This window comes from Hakea prostrata, chromosome 1 (assembly GCF_041222555.1).
Source record: "Hakea prostrata isolate BN-2017 chromosome 1, UWA_Hpros_2, whole genome shotgun sequence".
NCBI classification, from domain to species: Eukaryota; Viridiplantae; Streptophyta; class Magnoliopsida; order Proteales; family Proteaceae; genus Hakea; species Hakea prostrata.
The window spans coordinates 14,920,981-14,936,654 of record NC_142600.1 but is presented as its reverse complement, the minus strand read 5'-3'; the positions used below and the strand labels follow the sequence as shown (position 1 = coordinate 14,936,654).

General features: G+C 38.9%; 2 protein-coding genes across 2 annotated transcripts; one reads left to right on the top strand and one right to left on the bottom strand.

The window, feature by feature from the left end:
- LOC149027753 (large ribosomal subunit protein eL19z-like) lies at positions 1-5,515 on the top strand. Its single transcript, XM_089165507.1, has 5 exons — positions 1-178; positions 2,737-2,859; positions 3,223-3,536; positions 3,866-3,912; positions 4,017-5,515. The coding sequence occupies exons 1-5, from the start codon at positions 67-69 to the stop codon at positions 4,039-4,041; spliced, it is 621 nt and encodes a 206-aa protein (XP_089021633.1). The 5' UTR covers positions 1-66; the 3' UTR covers positions 4,042-5,515.
- Positions 5,516-8,590: 3,075 nt separating this feature from the next.
- On the bottom strand, positions 8,591-15,663 carry LOC149027752 (flocculation protein). The gene is made up of 4 exons (XM_089165498.1): positions 14,981-15,663; positions 14,752-14,867; positions 10,193-10,433; positions 8,591-10,092 (listed from the first exon to the last, which is right to left on the bottom strand). The coding sequence occupies exons 1-4, from the start codon at positions 15,374-15,376 to the stop codon at positions 8,731-8,733; spliced, it is 2,115 nt and encodes a 704-aa protein (XP_089021624.1). The 5' UTR covers positions 15,377-15,663; the 3' UTR covers positions 8,591-8,730.
- Between the last annotated feature and the right edge of the window lie 11 nt (positions 15,664-15,674).

Below are 15,674 nucleotides of genomic sequence, written 5' to 3'. Positions count from 1 at the left end.
TCGCAACTTTCAATCGTAAATCGCAGCGGCGCGGGCAACAGGAAGAGAGAACGCGGTGAAGGAAAAATGGTGTCGCTGAAGCTGCAGAAACGGCTTGCTGCGAGCGTCCTCAAGTGCGGGAGAGGGAAGGTTTGGCTTGACCCTAATGAAGGCAACGAGATCTCCATGGCCAACTCCAGTACGGCATTCTCACTTCTGTTCTTGTCTTGCTATTACCGATTCTCATATGTTTCCAATTCTTTATATAAATTCGGTGACCGAAGCTTGCATTGGATTTTTGTTACATCTCTCTCGTTTTCCTTACTGAATTATAGTTGCATTTAGCCATTGAGAAGTTTTGCCGCATATAACACCTTTCGTTTTTGTTTTCTTCTCTGGTGATTGCGGCATTTACATTAGGTTATCATGTTCTTACTCTGTAGGATATAAGTTAATCTATTTCGATCTGGGTTGGTGCTTTTCAGTTTGTTCATTGCTTCCTTTAAGTGAGGCAATATGACAGTTTGGATTGTTTTGATTTTTTCCCCCTATCAAAAGGAGTAGGATTTGGACCTTGGGAAATCTTTTTGCGTTCAGAGCATACAGCGCCTGGATTTCAATGTTGTTAGTTGATCAAAGCTTGTCATAGGTTAAAGAAGGGATTGCTTCCGTTGGAATTACCCTTGTTTTAGCAAGGAAGAGACTAGCAACAATTAACTTATCTAGTGGAAGAAAGCATCCTCTGATTCTATTGACAAATTGAATAGGATTCATAACATTTGTGTTCATTTCCTAAGCTGCATTTGAAAAGGCATATAGCTAAGGGTAACCACCCACTATGTATCCCACTTCTGTGGTAGCACTAGGCATTCACTAATGACTTATAACCTCTACTGTACATTAGTAACTCCCAGCGCAACTCAATTAAGCCAAGAGAAGATCACCCACTGAAGCAACATGGGAGGATCTAGATGCCTAGGCAATTCAATTTCCAATGAGTGCAAAAAATGACTCTGATTTTAGGTTGACGGACTGATATGCAGGCTTGTACATCCTTTTCCTTTTTGGGTAAAAGGATTATGTATTAAAAGAGAAACGATTTACACACACAGCATTGTAAAAAGCCTCCACACCAGGAAATGGAATTGGCCAAACCGTCCTACTCGTTATGGACAGGACCTTCCTGGCCAAGGCATCAGCCAAAGTATTGGATGCCTTTGGAACATAACCAAATCTACAATATTCAAATTCCCTTGCTAACCTCTTTACATCATCCAGCACCCCCTGCACTCCCAGCAGCAGCGCATCACCCAGCTCATTTAAATAGAGTATACATGATTGATTATCAGAGTGGCACAATCATGTTCAACGAAGTCCTATAAATGCTACTATATGGAGAAGTAATTTAATCCAAATTGAATGAATTAGAAGAATTCGGGTTAGACCTAAGATAACTTTGAAAAGAAATGGTGAGAAAAGATATGCATAAACTTACCCTTGAAAGTGCTTATATATGCATCATGGAATTGTGGTAAGTTGTTTTAGTTTTGTTATTATTTTTATGTAGGTTTTAGTAGTGGGATGAGTTGGAGTGGGAAGTGGGTAATTAGTAGTGGTTATCTCACCAGAATTTAGGGGGATGGCTTGTTTCGTGCATCAACTTCCATGGGTATGTCATGCATCTTTGAGGGTGTGTATCTGGCTTACATACATCGTATCGTGAAACTATGGTTAGTTGTTATTAGTTATATCTTGTTATTATTTCTTGGATGAGTTGTAGGATTGGAAAGTGGGTAATTAAAATTCATTAAATGGCATGTTTATGATGAATAGGAATCCTGAATTCCCAAATTTTCTCTAAAAGAGATGAGGTAAACTTCTTCACCCAAGCTAAGACATCAGGTTCTGTTTGTAAAGCCAAAATTCCCTATATTCTCTCTGTTCATATCCATGCACGCCTCAGAATGGATTTCGGATATAGTGTTCTATTTTGTAATATGGACCAGGAAGTTCACAGGAGAGATGGAATTAACTGATTTCAACTCCCTTCTGGATTAGTTGAGATGCTTTGGTGGAAACTCTTGAACCAATGTACTTTAGTTGTCAAATTCAACTTACTTCAGTGCCTAAAACATGTAAAACTTGCAACCTAGCTGACATTCCTTCTTATGTTTATCCAATTGTTTGCATTGTAATCCTTAGAAATGTCTCTTTTGTGACTTTTCAGGCTATGCAATTTTTCCATATTTTTGGAAGGGGTAGAAAGGGCCAGGGACAGGCCTAAAATGTCCATGGGAGAATTTATGAGGAAGGACTTGGATAGAGCAATTGATGGGCAAGAATCCATGTAGCAAACCCCATTTAGCTGTCTCCTGACTCACTGTGCTGTCGCTCATTCCTTTAACTTCCTTGTTTCCTTTATATTTTGTCCTTCAGTTGCCATTTTCAATTTTTCTATTTTAGGTCCCATTCCCCTTCTCATCTCGATTTTCCCTCCGTTGTTTTTGTTTGGATCAATATAGCCAACCCCATTAAGTTTGGATAAGGCAGTGTTTGTTGTATGCATTTCATCCTTTTTAGGGCTGTGTAGTTCGAGCTTCCTCACTATTTTGTGTTTTGATTTTACCTGCTATATGTTGCATTTGTCTCTTGGTTGGCTCAGTTAACAACATCCCAGTCTCAGTTAAGAACATACTATCCATCTCTTGAGCTGTTAATTGAATCATGACCTTCCTGGTTTTATGATCTGGTTTGCAGGGCAAAACATTAGAAAGTTGGTCAAGGATGGGTTCATTATAAGGAAGCCAACAAAGATCCACTCTCGATCGCGTGCACGAAGAATGAAGGAGGCTAAAAGGAAGGGACGCCACTCTGGATATGGTATGCCTGCTTTCAGCTGGATTCACTTGATGAGATCATTTACGGACATTTTTTTTTAACTTCAATTTATGAAATTGTGTAATAGTGGTTGTCTGTTTGATCAAAGTCATCAAACTATTTACCATTCAAAAAATAATAAGCCAAAGCTATTCAATTTAAAAAATTGGTCAGGTTCCTTCGTATTGCCAACTTAACTTTGGTGAGCTGCAGCTTGCAAGTAACAGTCTACTCTGGGCCTTGCCAAGTTGTTTAAGGTTGCCTTGAAAGCTGGATGTGTATGAAGTAAACAGGCCAAAACTATCCAACAATATTTTGAGTGCATTGGTGACATCAATCATAAAACTGCACCTAAAATGTTTGCAGGTAAACGTAAGGGTACCAGAGAAGCAAGACTTCCCACCAAGATTCTCTGGATGAGGAGGATGCGGGTCTTGAGGCGCTTGTTGCGCAAATATAGAGAATCAAAGAAAATTGACAAGCACATGTACCACGACATGTATATGAAGGTTAAAGGTAACGTCTTTAAGAACAAAAGGGTGCTGATGGAAAGTATTCACAAGTCCAAAGCTGAGAAGGCAAGAGAGAAAACTCTGTCTGACCAGTTTGAGGCAAAGAGGGCTAAGAATAAGGCTAGCAGGGAAAGGAAGCTTGCCAGGAGGGAGGAGCGATTTGCCCAGGTGAGCACTTTTTACAAAAAAGAAAAATGAATTGAGATCTAGGAAGAAGCTTCCTTTTGAGAAAATCCCGTTGAAAGGGATTGATAACCAAGTGGAGCCAAAAGGAGAAGAAAGGCGTCCAGTTAATCCATTTGCTCAGTAATGCTTAGCAAACCATATACTATATGTATGGTCATATTGATCTGTCATGACTAAGGAGCTGCCTGGATAACTTGGTCAATAAAATGCTTAGCATATCCTGTATAATATATCCTGGCTAACTTTAAAGTTCTACCAAATCTAGATTTGTATTAATCTCTGAGCTTGTGATGTTGATCCATGTCTAACAGGGCCCAGTGGAGCGAGCACCACCAGCATCAGTTCCCCAACCATCTGAGTAAGAAACATTTTAAGTTTCCTTAAATTCATCTTTCTATTGTTCTACTGAAGTAAATGAGGTCAATGTAGAAAATGTGATTTATGTGCCTTCTTTTTTCATAGGGGAACTAAGAAGGCCAAAAAATGAGATGAATGTTCAGGGAGAAGTATCCATCAACAATTAAGAAGAAATAGCCTTTGGCTTGCGGATTCGACATTAAAAGGTTTTAGGTTCTTTTCCTTTCTTTTCTTCCCTGCAACGGAGTAAAAAATCATTCAGGTTGTAACTCCTTTTAGTTGTCCCTTTATGACTGAGATGATTCACCTGCATAAGCAGTGTGGATGATTGAGTTTTGTAGCCGAGAGTGTTACTATTACTTTGGAGGAGTCTTGAGTGTTAATGTTGAAGTAGTTATCAGGATTCAGGATGTTGCTTATGTCTCTGGATGTACATATGTGCATCCCATGTCCGATTGTAGGACAGTTTGGTAATGACACCATTATTGGACTAAATAAGCCAAGGGAGAGGGCTGGGTATGATGGTAATGCTAGTTTTTGGTAACTAATGCCGTACATATGGCAAGGCTGAATATAAGAACGGCGAGGAGAGAGGATAGTTCATTCTGAGAACTTCAGTGGTGTGCTTAACCTTTTCTCATAAACCCACTAAATTATAGAGCTCCTCACAAAGATATCCTAACTTAAATTACCTTAACAGTGTTCTTAAGGTAATTTTAGACTTGTGCTTTTGTTACTTGGCCATTGCACGAAAATATGTGATGGTGGGCTGGGCTAGTGCGTTTCGTGGAGATGTGATGGGGATACACTTCTCTACTTGCCATGGTAGCTGCAAATTGAGCATTATGAGTTGGAATTAGTCACTCTTTTCTTTTGGGAAAGCCCACATTGGCAAAGGCTTATCCACTACATAAGCTGACCCTTTATAAATATAAGTAAATGGAGTGAGATCTAATCATTCAGCATTTTGGATTACTTGCCACCTTATTCATTGAAACTTACATACATGACCTGGGTTGACGCCACGTAAGGCAACCACATATTGTTCAAATTTGGGAGCCATATATCGTTCGAGAAGTTGTCCTGCACAACTTGGATTGGCGTCTGATTCTGGTCATCCACTAAAAATGTTTTTAAGTAGCCCATTGAAAAACCGATCCAGAATTGATGCTTTATGTTTTCACATTTTCTGGATACTACATGGATGATGGATCCCATCATCAAGCCGACAAGGTGAAAGAGTAAGTGGGACGACAGTAGCGAAATGAAAGTAAGGCCTGATCATACTTTTGGCACAGTAACAACAGCTTCTTGTGTAGAGATAGATATTAAGATCAAAGAAATTTCAAGTTTGAACTTCCGTGCCTTTCATAGTTTGCCCCCACTGCCTGGTTCTATGAGCCCCCAACACTCTTACTAAGTTGATGTTGACCAAAAACGGAGGGAAAAAAATAAAGCAAAATCTATGGTAAACTGTGATGCGAGTGCGACAGACAAAGTCGAAGGATGCTGTAGTGATGATGGCTTTGAAGAAGAGTTTGAACTCGCCGGAGTCACTTGGGTGGACTGACCCCGATCCCTGTATTAAATGGTAGGTAACATGTTCGATGCTCGAGTCGAAGGATATTCCTCTTTTAGATTGGAACTCTAGGTCTTTCATGTACTTTTTCTTCTAATCTAGGAAAGCTTGACGCCCTGGAACGATTGGTGGTGATGAAGAGGCAGTGTTTCAGAGATGGGTTCTCATGGGTTATACTGGTGGGGAGGGCGCAGGTTATTTGATGGTGTTCAATACTTGCATCGGTGGGTGACGGATTCTGATGGTCGGAGTCAGAGGAGGGGGTCTGCACAGTGACTTAAGGGTGTCAATTGAATCTTGATTATCGAAACTATTTAACCGTACCAAACTGCGTTGTCTAAAACTGCACCGTACTATATTGTTCAAATTCAGTACCATACGTTCCAAACCGAATTTCTTTAGTATGGTTCCGGTTTTAGGTACTCATATCGTCAGTATATACCGAAATCATACCGAATTGGTACCGTTCCAAATTAAGGGATATAAATGTAATTTTATAATGAAAACACTTCACATTTACCCTATCTATATAATTCTTTATTTAAGTTTTTCGGTTTTGTCCTTCATTCCGCTTCTTAGATTTACTTGTTTTGTCTCTGTTAATATCAAATTCTGTCAATTGTTTGATTGCAATTTCATTAGGATCTTAATGAACTAATAACAAAAGTGGCATGGGTTTGTTTATACCAAAAGTGTACCGCACTAGTTACCATGTTTAAATCGTTTTTCCGTACCTATTTAATACCAAAACTGAATCGAACCACTTTTACAAATACTGAAACTGTATAAATTCGATACTATACGGTTCTGGTTTTCGGTATTCAAAGTTGGTACCGTATCGAAACCGTACTGAATTACCGAAACCGTATCGATTGACACCCTTATAGTGACTTGCGAGTGAAGAGAGAAACGATAGGAGGGAAGTGACTTAGAGGGGCATTAATGTAATTTGAATGGGTGAGGGTATACTATTCTTGTCTTAAACTATTTTAGATTTGAAAAGTTAACGGTCAAAAAATAAAGTAAATAACTTGTAATTCTTGAAAATGGCCAGTGTGGGCAGCTTGTAATTTTTACCATTTAAGTGGGTAGTCAAGAATTTTGGCCCAACTTAAATGAGTAATATGAAAATCACTCAGTTTGTCTTAATTCCTGGGGATTCTAATGTATTACCTGAGCCCTTAGCCAAAAATTCCATCCATGCTACAACAAGCTCGCCTATTTCCTCTCCCTAGTTGTAGGACTTTTGTATCTCTGCAATTTGGCGTTCTTCATTGTCTTCCAAGTAGAAGCTCTTTTACCCACCCGAAAAGAAACAGGAATTACACAATCAAACGCTTTCTTTAGAACATGTAAAACGAATTCTCTATGATAAATTGATTTGTCTTTTTTTTCTTTCTTTTTGGAATAGGTAAGTGATAATATTAGATAAATAAAGTACAAAAATTAAATTCGATAATAAATCTTCCCTCTGCATCATCACAAACAATATCCATTAGGGCAAAGGATTCCCCCATGATCAAAATGGATCAACGACACTTCAAGAAGGAGGTTAAGCCAAAAAAATCCGAACCATAGTTTAACTCCTGGACATGATGCATGAACACGCACTCTGTGAATCGCTGCTGCAGGGAATTGATCTCATAAATAAGTTCTACAGTGAACCAAGGTGAACGATGAGTTCCATGAATCATCTAGATGGTTTCTTTGGAATCATATATGATTTGAACACATCGAATGGGCATGTGGATTGCATGCTGCAAGCCTAGTTGGATAGTAGATAACTCCACCGAATGGAGCCATCAAAATTAATGGAGATCCAACCCAAATTAGGAGGTTCCCACCTCAAAGCTCTTGACAAAGTGGACTTGGATCCCCCAATTACTAAACAAATAATACATGTGGGGCTAGTCAGGGACATGAGCGTCAAGATCACAAAACCTTATAAGGGTATCTATCAAGATCTAGCGCACTAGGGAAGAGGGACTACAATTGGGCCTCCCAAACATGTGGGAATTCCTCTGAGCTGATAATTTTATAAATAGAGCAATAAAAACTGAATTTTTTGACTTGGGCTACAGCCTGTAAGGCAAGTGACCAACCACCCATTGAAGATTCTCTTGCCAAGAACTTTTGTGACAATAGCTATAATCATTCAACCTCATAAAGGTAGACCAAACCAAGCTAGAGAAATTGTAGTTAAAGAAGAGATGGGATTGAGATTCATCTTCCAAGCCACCTAGAAGACATTGAGTTTCAACTTGGTGATTCCACGAGACAATACTCAACTTGGTAGAAAGGCGTTCAAGAGCAACCAACCAACTAATAAAGCTGAACCAAGGGCGCACATGAGTGAACCAAATTAGAGAATGCTAGAGAACCTCAAAGAGAGGAGGACAGGCACCAAGATAAGCAGAAGAAAGGGGGAAAACACCATCAGTGTTTCCAACAGGCTATGGGTGTCCTATGCATGGGATTCATGCAAACGGACATTAGATATTTCAGACTATCGACTTTGAAGAATAGCATCCAGCCAGCCTAAAAACCAATGAGCACCCTTAACATAGAGCCTAGAAACATGATCATCATGCCTTCTAGCGAGGGCCTCCACAAGAATAGTGTCATTAGACTTTAAGGGGCCGCCATCTAACCAAGGATCATATGCCATGGCCGAGTAGAATGGCCATCCTTAAGCAGGTATTGAACACACTTACAGGCAATATAACCCTACTATGAAAAATCTCTCTAAAAGTAATAGAGCAACGATTAGAAATAGACAAAGACCAAATAGAATCATTAGTGAACCACCTATGCATGTAAGAAGCCCAATAAGATGTACTTTATCTAAAACGATCCAAACATGACAAGGAAGAGCCGCTTTATTCCAATCCAACAAACTCCTAAAACCAAGCCCTCTTTCAGATTTGGCTCTGCAAATCATTTGCCAAGCCACCCTATAAGCGTCTCTAATCATTTGCCTCTCTTTTCATATTAAAGTTTCTGTGAATTTTTTTCCTCAGTTTACTCTTCCATTTCTTTACCTTTCTTGGCATCTAAACATAGCCTCAACCCCACGAACGAGAAGATTTACAATGAAATGAACTCCAGAATGTCTGAATTTTTTTTGGTCGAACCAGAATGTCTGAATTACATCAAAATTACATATCTACACTTTTTCCTGGGCAGGACACAAAAGGAGAAAACAAAAAACAAAAAGACACGATCATGACACCACCTAATCTAACTTTCCATTGACTTGCTCGCGCCTACCGGGTCATCTGAACAGCAAGCCGTATCAGGGCCTTCTGTACCTTGTGATAGATTTCCCACCGACTCGTCATCCCTGAACTGTATCTTTTGCCACGCTGGTAATCCCATGGCCCCAACACTACTTTTGATGGCACCAACATCAATCATTCCACCATAGAAACCCCTACTTCCAGCACCAAAGTTAACATGTTTGTCGTCATTGCTGCTTAAAACAACAGGAAGTACACCCATGAGCTGTGAATTTGTCTGAGACGAACTAATAAGCAGCTGCAGAGTTTCCCTCGCACCCTTCTCCACCACTGACTCTGTTTCTGGAATCAGGGGACTCCTGAAATTTGGGTGCAAAGATGGTATAGCCGTGGAGATAGCAGGCCCTGCACTGACCAAGTAGCCTTGACCTGATGAGCAAACATCGATCACTGGAATGTGCACAATAGGGTCACAAATCAAGGGGGTGAAAGTTGGAATCTGCTGTGAGCTCACTGCAGAGATGATTGAAGAAACTGGAAGCGGAAACTGAAACATTGGGTCAGGCAGGAGTGCAGGGAAATCCAATGATTTAACATCAGTGATGCCAATAGAACTCACTGGTGGGAAAAGGGGGATGGGGGACATTGAATCTGATGATAAAAAAGACAGAGTTGGCAGAGACAAAGAATCACTTAATGGGACTGGCAGTTGTGGAGGTGTTGCAGAGCGTTGTAGGGCTGACGAGCCCGGTGGGCACCAGCAGTAGTAAGGGGAATAATTTGGGCCACCAATGGCAGGTTGGAATGAAGATGATCCAAGTGAGGGTAAAGAATCACATCTCCCTAGGGATCGCAAGAAACCTAATGGCAAAAGGGATTGAGATCGGTTGATCTCCAGAACATTATCCTTTTCAGTGTGGATCACAGAACATGCTTCCACGGCAAATGCTGAGGCAACAGGTAGGTTCTCAACTGACAGGTGAACATCTCCTTGTTGCAAAATATTTTCCTGAGAAATGTTTTTAGCAAGAGACAAGCTTCTTGGTAACTCATCCAGGAAAGTATTTGATTTTGGGCTGAGGCTGCTTTGATAGAGGGCATGAGTCTTTTCTGCTTGGCTGCCAAAGAATTGGGCACAACAAGACGTTGTAGCTGCAGGTAGAAGTTGGATGCTTGGGTCCACCCCTGAAGAATTGGATACAGCGACCAATGAAGATGAAGAGACATTCGTATTAGCTTTGGTACTGCTCATAGTTGATCCAATCAGATGAGCACGAAGATGAGCTGCAAAGCAGTCAAGTCGTGACTCACTGATTCCGGTTAGCTGAAAAAGAGAAGGCTTCCTCTGGACAATATCCTTCATCTGTCACATGGAAAAGGAAAATAAGGTCCTAAAGTAGTCTCACCACAAAAAGTCCTACAAATTCACCTCCTGAACAAAAACATTACAGCACCAATCATACCTTTCCCAGCAGCTCCATGCCAAGGAGCTTTGATTTCTCTGCACACCAGAAGTATGAGACTTTCCCATCTGGCAGCTTTATTAGGAATGAACGACCAGAATTGTCTGCTTCGATTTCTTCTATCGCCACTGAGATTTCAGAACTGCGACTAAGTGTAGCAACTTTCTCTGTGGAGCCATCATCCCCAGCAAATGTTATGCGCAAGTCAGATGTCGGCAAAAGGGTGAGATAGAGATTTCCCCTGTTGAAAGTCGAAAGGAAAAACATTTAAAAACATTAAAGAATGACTAAATGCAACAAAAAGAAACAAGAATAATTTTCAGTATAAGACCAACATAGGAGATTTTCAACCGAAAAATGCATGTGGATGCTCAGTACTAGTTTGAACAAAAACAGACAGTGGCCACACATGCAAACATCCTGATAGATAAACAAGGTCAAATATAGTGTTGTCTCATATGTATCTAGGGTCATCACTTCAGTTTGACATTACACATTTTAACATCAATAGTGGTTATTAGATATAAAAATTACACAGCCTTATTCCCACAAACTGGGTTCTGGTACATGGATCCTAAACCAAATCAGCTCTATTTAAAGTCACATTGGATACAAGGCTTAAGCTATGCATGACTTTTTTTCACCAGTTCTTCTAAGGTTATTTCAGGTCTTCCCCTGGTTCTTTTAGTTCTTTCGATGTGAATTAAATCATTCTTCTGGACTAAAGCATCCAAAGCTCTCTGTTCAACATGGCCGCTGCCACATTAATAAAAAAAAAAAAAAAATCTGTAGCGAATAATTATCAGAGCTACTTCTAAACAGGCTCTAATATGATAAATACCCACTTTATCTTTCCTGAGTTTGCCACTCATCTATTTAAACATCATCATCTGTACAACATACAGTGTATCTATATGATGCTTCTAAACTGCTGACATGCCACACCATAAATCGTTAGTGATTATTGAACCAGGAGTGAAAATAGGTCCAACCCTGATGGGAGACTATTGAACCTATTAGATCATTCATTAAATACCTCTCAACAATGCCAAACGCACACAGGCATCACTATCACTCAACAGACAACCAACCGCACTAAAGGATCCCTCCTGGGAGTCTAGGACATCAAATTTTGGGCCTGAATAGGAACCAGAATCAGGCTGAATCTCAAATAGCTGTCAAGCACCAACACTGATACTCAAACAGTACATTGCAATATTGGCATGCCTATTGCTCATATGATTGTATAAAAAGGTAAGAAATTAAATGCATTTTGCAGGAAAAAAATCAGAAATGCTACATTATCTATGACGAGAATGACAAATAATGCACCTAAACATAAATATTCAGCATTTGCAGGAATTAAAAATCTAAATAAATAATAAAAAAATAAATTCAGATGAAGCCTATGACATAGACAAACATGAATTACATTTGATAAAAGGATATCTTACTTAGTCACTGTAACATGGCCAGCTAGGACACCTAATTCGAGATTACTAAAACCAAAACCTAAAAGATACTATCGGCATAACTATTACAGAATCCTATCACAAACACTAAACAAGGTGGTGAGAAAAAGTCCCAATGTCAGCTAAACAATATTATCACAGAAGCTCCATAACCCTATTGTGACACAGAAAATAATAGCATAATGTGATTCAACATCATCTAATCACCTTTTTCATGAACTTTTCTCATTTGAAACAAAATTATTGTCCAGCAATACCATGATTTGGGTAAAGCAACGTCATGAATTAGCATAGATGAGGCACAATTTGATTGTTCTCAAAAAAGATCAGCTGAACCAATGAGTCTAATATTCACAGCAAGGTTGGCAGAACTGCACTTGTCTCTATAGTTGGTGAGGCATCCGACGGGAGTGTTATTCACTCACTCCACTTGGTTGGGATTCTGGAGAACAGGATATTAAGCAATTAACTATTTCAAATATGAGTTGATTGGAAAAACTCCAGCATATGTGTTTGAGGATTTTGAGAGAATAGGATCTCAACTAGCTTTCGTCTCTAATTTTTTTGGTGTATGTCAGAGAAGACATCGACACCTATTCAATAACTACTACTCCTAAACTATCACCCTACTCTAGTTGGCATATCTACACATATTTACACATTTCTTAATCAAATCATACAGAAAAAATAAATTCAACAAAACCAAATTATCTCTCCACAAAATAAATCCCTGCAAATATGAAACAATAATGTAGATCTTGAAGTAACAATAACATAGAAGAAAGCATCTGGAAAAGATATAACAACAACAAAGAAGATAACACCCAAAACCACCTCCCCGAAAAAAATCTACATTCACATTTTAATAAAGAAAGCTAATCAAAGACAGCTGTTGTCAATCGCAAAGAGAGGAACAAATAACAGTACAGCTCAAGGGTTCTAAAGCTTGTCTATGAGCACAAAATCCACTCCCAAGATACAATCAGTTTTAACTCCCATCTCCCACATAAGAAACAGCATCCTGAAGGGAACTACACAATATGGGGACATGAAACTACCTTCACTTCCTCTTAAATCAGACATCATAATAGGACATCACAAACGCCCACTTTACCTACAAATCAAAAGATATATTTATTTGGAAGGATGAACACTGCCACCATTAATAAGCTGAAACATAAAATCCAGCAACTTATAAAATCACCAGCAAATAAAGGACATTTTCCAGCCAGTATAAAGTGAATAGTTAACTCAAATGGAGTGGTTGACAATGCTTTAACAAAAAAGTTGCTTCATCAATAAAATAATATAAGACCTCTTCAAGCATGATATCAAACTGAATGTTAAACATAACAAAGAATGTGCATCGGACTGAATTAATAGATTTCAAAGAATAAAAAAAAAAAGAACAATGCTCCAGAAGCAGAGCACTGCACAACCATATGCTTCCAGAGTTCCAGTTATTAAAGGAAACTTAATATTCTAAGTCCTAAAATTACTAGATCGCGAAAAAATGGCCCTGTTGTGTGATTGAGAACTAAATCAAGTGATAATTATAAAACCAATCTTAAAGGTACTACCTCATGTTCATTATGCACCTCTTAGCCAAATCGCATTCTCATTTCAAGATGGAGAGGTTTCAGAACAGGCCAAAAAGAACGCAGCATGCAAAACAAGTCAAGAGAACGTCAAGCCGTACAAAATCATGAAAAATGTAAAAGGCACAATAAGAAAAGTACCTAAAAGGAAGTACTGGAATAAAGAATTGGCCAATGAATTTGATAATGGGAGAAATCAAAGATAATTACAAAAAAAATGCAGTTCTTGCTATCAGAAATGTCAGGCACTTATCTCCAATATTCAAGACACCGTAACTCCCAAGGTGGCCACCTGCTTTGTGATAACTAGATAGTTTATGGCTATATGCTAGCCACTTCAGCTATCACATGGTATTCATTCATTTAGAAAATGCACTTGATGGAAATCGTTTCAAATAGTGACTAAGCTAATATCATCCAACCTAAGAGGAAGTAAAAACTAGGTAAACATGACTAAATAAGGTGATCATCAGATCAGCAAAAAAATGACTACTGTCAGATGCAATGTAACACACAATATAAGCGCATAAGCGCAATGCATACCAACAGATTATATGGTACTATGTTGCAATATAACATTTATACAACTAATCAATCAGACTAACTAAAATGTGAAAAATCTACCAGTAGAAATTTACTCTGAATGCTATCATACAGACGAGTTAGCTAATCAAGATGTTCAAATAAGCTATGATAATATAGCTGTAAAATTCTACAATAAAATACAGCTAACTGACCTTAATGGAGAGAAAACTTGACCAATTATCCATCATAAGTCACTGGATAACACAAAAAGTGATACTGCACAAGTACCACTTGACTATATTAAATAAATTCAGAATGTTCTAGGCAATTCCATTTTAACAGCCGCTTACATATTTGATCCTAAAAATCGGATCACATGATTCAAATAAAAATTCCATATCCAAAACAACCCCCCCCCCCCCCCGAGAAAAAATAATTCTGAGGATAATGTAACTAGAAATAATTAAGTTTTGTGATAATAACAAATTCAAGCTCATTCATTACATGAAAACCCTTAAATAATAAAAAAAACACAGCTGACTACTCATAAGTTAAAAATAACTGCACAAGCATAAATGGTGATATTTACTCTCAGACAGAGAGACCAAAACTGTAACAATATGCTACAGTAACACCAAACCAGTTCAATATAAGCAAACAGAGCAGATATATATGACGACGGGCATTATGTCATATCGGATAGAAATCACTTGTCAAGTACTCTTAATTAAAAAGCATTGAGTAGAACAAAAGACGAGAAAAACAGAAAGAAAGGAAGAACTGAAGAAGGCACATCAAAATAATTCAGTTTCAATAACAGAATGGAGAATAGAGAGGCAGGGACAATATTTCTTCTGAAAATCCAATCCCCATTCAGTCCCCTCGGAACAAATCGAACATAAATATAATGAGTAGCACATTTGAATTGCGGTGGCAACCGAGTAAAAAAATGTTCTGAAATCACCTTATAGTGGTTGGACATAGAAGTATTCCTTGCTTGACGACCTTCCCTACACGGATGGTGACTAAAGGGATGCACAAACACCTTGCCAGCATACCAACTTCTGATGCCTCAAAATGCTTTCATAAATTAAGAATCAACAAATCAATAAGGAAGCCAATAAGAAATCGCGCCCAAATCTCTTAATACAATTGAGTACGTGACTGTTACAAGAAAGTTCACTGCAACAAACCTGACTAATATGAGCCAGTAAGTTATCATCGATAACACCACTGGAGACATTCAGCTTCATCAACGGCTTCAACCTTTCATCGGCACGGCAACCGCCCATAACCTGTACATCCAACGCCTGAAGCCACTGCATAATGTCATTTCCTCTACCGGATCTCTGTAGCAACAGATCTTCGTGACCCTCATCTCCGAAGAAACCCCTAAGCATCTCCGTAAGCTCCCGCTCGTTCCCTGAACTTCTCCTGCCCTCCGAGGAAGGGCCAGTTGAACCAAAAGCAGAGGATTCGGTTTCCATAGACGAAACACCAACACCAGACTCCTCTGAAACATTATCTGCAGAATCCGATCCATCGATTTTGTTCTCGTCAGTAAAACCATCTCTCTTCGAATTCTCCATTCCAAAATTCGAGAATCAAGCACAATTAATCGGTCTTGAACTTTGAAAACCTAGAGTTTTTGCTCGTCAGAACGGATCCGTTATAGAAATCCTTTTAGACTTCCTAATATCGTACGAGCGAGGGAATTAATAGTGCCAAAAGCCTTAAGATACAATCCAGAAGATAAATCAATCGAGAGAAACGCAGGATCGAAAATCTAAAACCGATTCCTCGAGCGCAAGGTGAAGAACGAGAGCAACGAAGGCTGCCTCCAATTGAAATCGTCGCTGCAAAAGAAACTAAGATAAAATGATGTTC